The sequence below is a fragment of the Fusarium verticillioides genome (assembly GCF_000149555.1).
Source record: "Fusarium verticillioides 7600 chromosome Unknown supercont3.28, whole genome shotgun sequence".
NCBI classification, from domain to species: Eukaryota; Fungi; Ascomycota; class Sordariomycetes; order Hypocreales; family Nectriaceae; genus Fusarium; species Fusarium verticillioides.
The window spans coordinates 1-9,212 of record NW_017387865.1 but is presented as its reverse complement, the minus strand read 5'-3'; the positions used below and the strand labels follow the sequence as shown (position 1 = coordinate 9,212).

The window sequence follows — 9,212 nt, the reverse complement described above, 5'->3', positions numbered from 1 at the left end:
ACCGGGGCTCTCGGACAGGCGGCAGTTCTTGTAGGCTTTTTTGTGTGTTTTTGTGGTTCATCGACTGCTGCAAAGAATCAGCAATGGTTTGCATACAGTGAAGCAACAGGTGCTGCAGAGGCTTGTGAAGAATCTTGCGCGGGAGGATGTTGACGTAGGAAACTTACTGAGGCTTGGATGAGAAAGACACGCGAGCTCTTAGGAGCAGCTTGACGCGAGGCTATGGTTCACCATACTCGCTTTCAAGGGCCGATGAACCAACCTGCAGGCCGTTTATGTAGCCGTTAGACGGGCGCGTGCGGGAATGGGAAAATTGGTGACGGACGGGAAAGCTTCAACTGAGTAAATGGCGTATCGTTATGGCACGCTCGTTATGAATCACAGGAGCCAGAAGAAGAATTCCAGCTCACAAAAGATAGGCGGACGCGTAGCGGATGCTGTATTGCGCGTATCAATGGAGCGCTAGGTTCGTAGAGCGATGGCGATGATATGCGCAATTGATGATGATGGGCGCCTCTTCGAGTTGTGCCGCGATGTTGGGGTGACAAGGGAAAAACGCTGGTGCGTGGCGGGCGGCGTGTAGTGACGGTAGTTGTTGAAGCTTGCAGAGAAGAGAGGTTATCTCTAGTGCAATGGCTCGATGCGGTGAATGTGCATGGTCTGCCAACCGGCGAGTTGAAGTCCCAGGGGATGGGGTGAAGGATGAAAAGATGATTGAGGATAGAAGTGAGAGGGAAAAGGTTTAACGGGCGGTGATGTCACTTTAACGCATTCTTCACAGTCTAAACATTGACCCTATTGCTGTAGTTAAATATTTGCCCTAGACGACCTACTGCCTTCGGCTATGACTTCCAAAGCCGCCTCTGATGCTCGATCTGGCGATTGTCGCAAATCAAGCCCCTTATCTTGGTTAAAACTCTAGTGCGTCTTGCCTGTCGCGTTACCTGAATCTCGCACTTGAGGTGTCTATATAACCCAGCCTAAAACACTTCCTTTTTGCCTCACGAGCAAGCGCAATCCTTCGACTGACGCGCATTCGATCAATAATGCAAGCACAATTGTGGCATCTCGTTTCTGAGAAATCCTTATGACTGCATCAGCCCATCTCCTCGATTTCCGCCAATTTATGAACCCTTTGCTCTTCCGAGTTTACATAACGCGGCCCAGTCTAATGCCGCCTGCTCTCTTACCAGTAACTTTAATTGCTTGAATCTTACCCTCTCGACTAACAATACACATATCTTTGTTGGAATGGAATGGCACAACCGCATAAGTTTGGGCCTGGCTCTGGCCTGATTTCTGGGTTGCGGGCAGGCCTTGCTATTCGATTGACGGCCCAAGGTGTCTACGTCACAGAGGAGAGTCGTGGAGGCAGCTGCTAAAGCTGTCACCCTGATATGATTAATTATAATAGCAGTACTGTAGTCACTATTCCTTGGGCCGTAATCGACGAGCTTGTCCGGAGTCATGAACATCACAGGCCTAACTTGGCTGCTGAATGCCACCGCTTCGCCTATAACTTTGGAGTTTGAGACTATACTAACGTGGATAAGCATAAACTAACACTGTACCTCGATCTCTCGCGCCCCATCGATCAAAGTGCCGTTGCCTCGTCGTATGCCTGCCCGGCCCGCCTCCCCGAGTCCGAAACGACCAAATACACAGTTGGATATACATGTTCGGTGCGGAACACCGATGACACGATTGCGCCCTCTACACCTATCGACCAAGCCTTCGTTACTCTCAAAGCCAAACATACTCGTCACCGCTACCATCTACTACGCTCTACGAAATATCGCCAGTCGGTCCCATGATATTGAGATTCAGACACTAACACAGGTCAACTTGCAGACGATTGGACCCAGAATCACGTAAACACAATCCCCTTACCGTAACCCCTCGGCCAAGTCGTCCTCAGCCTCAAGACGAAGACCTGTTGGCGTCACCATACATTTCTAGCTTTGTCCATCGCTGTCATCTTGAACCGTCGAAATAACTTTACTGATTTAGAAGCATAGCCATCGCTTTGGAACGTCGGACGCAAGTGGCCCGTTCTATCTTGAGCAGGTGAACCGTAAAGACCGAACTACCAATTGGCCAGCATTGCTAGCTATCCCATACCATTATTCCTCTGATCCCGATGGCCAGGCTCCCTCCAGTCTCTAGTACCTACTCCTATTGACAGAGTCGCGAAGGATAGACTCAGCAGGCGGTGGTCGTGCTGGTCGTGGAGTAGTCCATCAAGAAGTCCACATTTTCCGTGAGGAAGATGAAGTACGAAACTGCCATCTGTTCAGCGACTAGGAGGTTCAATGTGCCCATCATATCGATTATTCCAGTCACGCCGCGCGCCTTCCTCAGCCGATCTTCAATGTCTTTGTGAATCTGAGGCATGATAGCCGCCCGTGTAAGGCTAGCCCCCTTCAAGGTCCTCCTGTTGTCGGAGTTTGCATGAGCTAGATTGCAAGGACCGAACGGCTTTCGGTGTCGATGTGCTCTGTCCTGAATTGGGCAAACTATGTAGCTTAGGGACAGTACAAGGCCCGTATATATACAGTTCGCCTTACTCTCAAATTTGCCCTGTTTAAAGACTTGGCTTGCACCCTGGGAGACGATCAAATACCTCTAGCAGAATGGTAGCATCCTTGTCTTTATTGCTTGACCTTTTCGAAAGCGTTAAACCTAGGTTGGCACGATAGCCGATCAGTAGACCTGGTGGTACAGTAACATTCTATCCTTCGTAAGTGTGTATAAACATGCTGCTTCTACAGTTGGCATCCAGGCCCTGTGCGAAAGACGTCTTGACCGTCTCAACTTAAGATAATGGTGTGGCCTTACATGACGCTCCTGGTCTGTCTTCTGCTTCCCATTTGCCCTGGACATCTTGCTAACCACGTCCCGGCAGCTCCTAGCCTATACGATTCTACTTGGAATTTATGCAGCGATACCTCGGGCGTTGCTACTTACTCAGCAATGTTCGCACAATGGTCTTGTCAAACGGTAGTTAGTCGAGGAGCCGTCGCAACGGATCTTCGATCTCACTTTGATGTGGGGTGGAATACTTACATTTTGCTCCAAGGCCCGAGGGAGCAGAATTAGTCCATCACGGAAGTTGACAAGGTCGGTCTTTTACCACCTTTTCGAGGCTGGCGGGTCGCTTGTCTTGTTTCTCCTCTGCGTCAAAGGCCCACGCGTTGTAATTGGCAATGTCACTCTTGGCCTTGTGCTTGATCCTTCTTGTGTACTCTGATCAGTTCTTCTGCGTCTGCTGAGTGCCAAACCTTTGTAGGACCGAGCCACCGACGGTCTTGCCACTCACGTTTCTTTCAGCATTAGAACCAGCGTCGGCGGTCTTATTATCTTGGTCGCGGTGGAATGAGACCACTTCTACCCGGCCGTCCGTAAGATTGTCGAATCCATAGCTCAGCGTGGTTCTCGTCACGACTTGCGACCAATCATAAGCGATATGTATTTCCAGGTGTCCATGTCGTCCATGCGGCGGTCCATGATTTATAATTGTACAAGGATCTAACTGAGGGTTGCCTAATTCTTGTTCTTGACCTTGAAAAGCGTGGCTTGATGAGCCAGACTTCGAAGATAACCGGCGACAGTATCGTGATTGAACTGCTTGCGTGCTGAGTAAACGTAATGCAGCTCAAGTAACTAAGCGACACCACGTTTTGAATGTGCCCACAGCTTCAGCCGGTGCCAGCATCGGTTCCAGCTTCAAGGAAATAGGCCTACGTTAGCAATAAACCAAATCGCCGGGGCTATGAGAATATTACCTTTGTCTTTGACGTGCATAAGCAGTGTAATAGCCTTGCGCTTGAGCTACAGTGCCTTCTTGAGCTTCTCCAGGCTGACATGTTGCCATTCTGGTGTGAGACTTGTAGCCGGTTCCCTCTGTCTCGGCTTTGTGTTGCGCTCATGTGGCGTGTGATAGTGTCCATGAGGTAGGTAATCGCGGATTACAGAACGGGCCTTGCGCCGACTTCAGCAGTTGGTAAAGTTCGAGAATGCTGTCTGTTTATCGAATCTCAAAGGCGTTGCTAATAAGAACAGTGTCGTGCTGCTCTTCCGCAACTAAACCTTTACCCTTGTTTCTGTTTCTAATACTCGTCCATGGTGAGAAAAGACCTTCATATTCGGCGCCTTGATTCCGGGCAGGATCGTAATTTTTGGTATTAGGTTACCTCGAGTAACAGAAAGGGAGGAAGAGTAACTTGATTGTTGTCGGCCTTCTCTTCCAGATGAGCCCACTGAGCGACTTCCAGGTCACGGTCTAGTTCATCGCCTTACCAAATACGACCCAGCTCGCTTTGTCTCTATTCTGGGGGCTATGTGGTCCCGTGTGGATGCCTAGCGAAGATTTGTGCCATTGCCTTTCATGTGAAGGGTGTCGTGGTGTCTGGGGCCACGCCACTGTGATGACGACGCCTCTGACTGACATGGGATGTAGGCGTGACGACAAGCCAGACGCGAACCTTGGCGGTATATGTAAGATGAGGAATGGCTATGATCAGATCAGCTTTACCCATCTCGGCGTTTTGTACCCTTATATTGAGAGCAAGTGGCTGCGAGATCACTAGTGTCAGTGCCAGTGCTTTTGCTAATTGAGGAGGACTTGTCTCGACCGGTCTTAGCGTTGGTGATACCTTTGATACAGTAGTTGATCCATGCCAGGTTCATTGTTACCTCTCTCACATATACACCCATCTTCTTTAAAATACTTGCGGATCTTGGGAAATGTTCGCTTGGTTAATCGGATGTATTAAGTTGCTGCTGATCAAGTCCTTCGATAGCTGCCGGGGATTTCTAATACGTGGAATAGCAACAGAAGTTAGCTTGTGGATGGGATTCTTACGGAAGCTATGTTAGTAAGTTGCCGCCGCAAGAGGTCAATCATGACTCCACTTCTTAGACATGATGCTCTTGAGCTACATGGCATGCCTGAACTCGGTTGATAGGCAGACTCTCCTGGATTTGACGGCACTCCTATCCCTGGATATTATGATGGCACTGACCTTTGAGTCGATATTGAACGGCACGCGATTATGACGTTGAACCGGGGCTTGATCACCAAGGAGTCGCAGGCCGCTTAGAGAAATAAGATGATAAGATGAAAGCTTGTTGTTCTGATTGGAAGAATGACTTAGCCTTGGACGTCAGGCATCATATTTCATTATATGGTGCGGTGCAGAGATACCAACGCCTCGTTGTTTAAATGCATCCTTGCATACAGAGTATTAAACAAGAACATTACGAATCGTGGCCCCTGCAATCGACAGACAACGTTCCGCTGAACAGCAGACCAGGACATCAAAGAAGTTCTCTAAGACCAGTTCTTACAAGTCGCTACTCAGGCCCATGAACTCGTTCAATACTTACAAACCGCTACAAGCTGTCAGCCCGGATCAGGTATTTAAAAAATATAATAACTTTAAAAGTAAGTCTTAAAGTTATAAAGTACTACTTTTAACCTTATAATCTAATTAAATAAGTAACTTTAATTTATAAATATAAAAAGATACTTTTCTTAGCTTTAGTAAGCTAAAGGCTTTCTTTATTATTATTTAATTAAAGTAATTAATACTAAGGCTTTAACCCTAAAGGCTTAAATTTAAATAAGTTAAAAATTATAAAAACTATTTAAAGATATTATATTATTAAAAAAATAAAATATCTTTATAATAATATATAAAGTATAGTTAATAAAGTTTTATATTAAAAATAATATAATTAATAAGTAAGTAAGTGATTTAAGTAAATAAGTTAAAAATCCCTTACTTTATAATATTTTTATTTAATTAATTAATTCTTAATAACTTAATATATTATAGCCTTTAAATAAGGCTAGAATCCTTTTTACTTTTTAGGCTTTTTAAAATAACTTAAAATTAAGTCTATAATAACCTATAATTAATTATAAAGTGCCTTTTAAGACCTTATATTACTACCATTATAGTATTTAATTATAATATAATTCTATTTTAAATTTATAAAAACTATTTAATTTAAAAAAATAAATAATAATTTAATCTATTTTTAATTTAAATTTATAAGGATTATTTTTATAATTATATTTTATAAAAGATATAGCTCATTCTTTATTAGCTAATTATAATATATTACTTATTAATAAATATAAGGCTTTTAACTTTATAAAGTAATAATTAAAATTATAAATATATTTATTTTAAAGATAATATAGTTAATAAGTAAATGCTTTAGATAAGTAAGTGCTTTAAAAATCCCTTAACTTTATATTTAACTATTTAATTAATTCTTTTTTAACTATATAATATATTACAGTCTTTAAATAAAACTAGAATCCTTTTTGCTTTTTAAGCCTTTTAAAATAACTTAAAATTAAGTCTTTAATATACTATAGATATTTATAAAGTTAGCTATTTTACTATATATTATTACTAAAATAGTATTTAATTTTAATATAATTCTATCTTAAATTTATAAAAATTATTTAATTTAAAGTAATAAATAATAGTTTAATTTATTTTTAACTTAGATTTATTAGGATTTTGCTTATAATTATATTTTATAAAGAAAATAGCTAATTCTCTACTAGCTAACTATAATATATTACTTATTAGTAAGTACTAGGCTTATGACTTTATAAAGTAATAATTAAAGCTAAAAATATATTTATTTTAAAAATATAACTATTAAAAAGCTAAATGAAAAGATTTAACTATTATTTATAGCTAGTTTAAGCTTATTTAAAATATAATTATAAAGTATAGTATTTACTTAAATAATATCTAGAACTTTAATAAAACTGGCTTTATAATAGGCTTTATAATAGCTAGAATAGTAATTATAGGCTTAGAAAGGTAAAGAAAACTAAAATTAATATAGCTTAAAAATTAAAAATAAATTATAGTAATTATAATAATTAATATAAAGTATTAATTAATTTTACTATTTATTATTATTTTAGGCTAGTATTACTTTACTAATTAATATTAAAAAAGTAACTTTTTAATTTAACTAGGGTTATTATAGTAAGCTAAAATAAATAAATAAATTAATAAGCTAGGGTTTAAGTAACTAAAAGTACTGTAATTAATTTATAAATATTCAGTTAGTTAATGCGTAGTACTTTCTAATCCCTTAATAGTTATAGAGCGCCTATCTATAGTTTAACTACTGTTGTATTATTAATTTCACTTTATCTATTTAAATGCAAGGGCAGTTAGTTATATGCCTAGGGTATATATATTTAATTAATAGAGTTATTAGTACCGTTAAGTTAATTTGACTTGTGATTAATTAGCTTATATAAAAGTTAACCTTATTCCTTTAATTCTAACTTTTATAGAACTTTTATAAAACCTTACTATTTATCTAACTCTATATATAGATATACTGCCCTTATTAATTTAAAAGTAGCTCCCCTTTTACTATAATAACCCTTTTAATTATATTAAAAGGCCACTTTTTATATATATTTAAGTTACTTATAAAAGCAGTAAAGAAAGCTGCCTAGTTTAATTAAAAGGAAAGACCTTCTCTTAGGTATCTCTTTAAGTCCTTAAAAGCTAATAGCTTATTATTAACTTAGGTTATATTAATTAAGCTATAAAGGTTTATATAATAAGTTAACTTAATCAAGCTATAATTAAAAATAGCTATTTTAATAAGGTTAAATTAGTACTTTAGTAAGAAGTTCTTTTTAATAGTAGTTACTATTATATATAACTCTTTATATTTCTTTTTATTAGCTATCCTTATAGTAGGCCTAATAGCTATATTAAAGTTATAGTAAGTTATATAATAGGCCTAATTATATAACTATAGGCTATTTTATATAGTAAGTATTATATTAGTAGCTATAATAAATATTAATAACTATAATTAATAGGTATAAGGAAAGTTAAGTTAGGGAATATACTTTATAATAGGTATATTAGGCCTGGTATATTATAAAGGTTAATTAAAGATCTTTTAACTAGGGTAAAGAAAGAAGGTTAATATAGCTATTAAGGGGCAGTACTTATACTACTTAGTTAAGGCAGTAATTACACTACTTAAGGCAGATAAACCTTAACTAATTTTAAGCTTTATAATTCTAGCCTATTATAGGGGCCTTATTATTTAAGCTATTATATAAAAAGTTAAAAGCTTAATAGCCTTAAATAAGGCTAATAGTAATTAAAAAAATAAAATAAATAAAAGCTACTATTTTATTAGGTTTAAGAGATATTATTAAAGTTATAAAATTATTATATTTTATATACTTACTTATATATTTTACTTACTTTAGCTTTTTAATATTAAATACTTTATAGTCTTAAAAAAGGCTTATAATTAAGAAATAAAGTATTTAATTAAATACTTTATAATTTATATTTTTAAGATTGAGTTCTTTTTAGCCTTTTATATTACTTTCTAAGCTACCTTTATAAAAAGTAATATCTAAGGTAGTTTTAAAGGAATTAAATTTACTTCTTTTAACTTAAAAACTATAATCTTAAAGCTTAATATATAGCTATAGATCTTAATACCTTTTAAAAAGGCTACTTAATTATTAATATTATAAGCTTTAAAGACCTTAAAGATAGTTATTAAAGCTTAATTTTAGTTTAAATACTTTAAAAAGTAAATTAAAAAGTATTATAATAGCTTTTTAAAATCTATTATTAAAGCTTTAAAGTTAATTATTAAAGTAATAAAAGTAATTATATATAAGATTACTGTATTAAAAGCTAAGTTTTATAATCTTTAAAATATAAATAAAATATTAAGCTAATATTAAAAAGTAAAAAGAATTAAATTATAAAAAAAACAGATAATAATTATATAGAATATATTATAAGTAATTAATTAAATAAATATTAATACTTAAATAGTAATTAAATTATTAAAAAGTAGTAATTAAAAAATGTTAAAGTAATTAAGTAATTAATATTATAATATATATAGTAAAAGTAATTATAATATAAAGATATATTAAGTAGCTTTTAAGTTATTTAAAAAGGAACTTAGTAAAAGCTAGCCTTTTTAAACTATAGCTTAAGCTTTTAAGCTATAAGTTAAAAGAATTAAAGAAAGTAAAGCGCTTACTTATTTAAAGTATTTACTTATTAATTATATTATAATTATTAAAAAGCTAAATATAAAGATTTAATTATTATTTATAATTAATATAATATAGTTAATAAGTAAGTATAATCTTTCTTTACTTTTTAGCT

At 36.0% G+C, this 9,212-nt stretch overlaps 1 protein-coding gene across 1 annotated transcript; it reads left to right on the top strand.

The window, feature by feature from the left end:
- Window positions 1-1,256: 1,256 nt before the first annotated feature.
- FVEG_14063 (hypothetical protein) lies at window positions 1,257-1,814 on the top strand (the record flags this gene model as incomplete). Its single annotated transcript, XM_018903399.1, has 2 exons — window positions 1,257-1,349; window positions 1,554-1,814. 2 exons carry the CDS (start codon window positions 1,257-1,259, stop codon window positions 1,812-1,814), a joined length of 354 nt encoding a protein of 117 aa, XP_018762146.1.
- Between the last annotated feature and the right edge of the window lie 7,398 nt (window positions 1,815-9,212).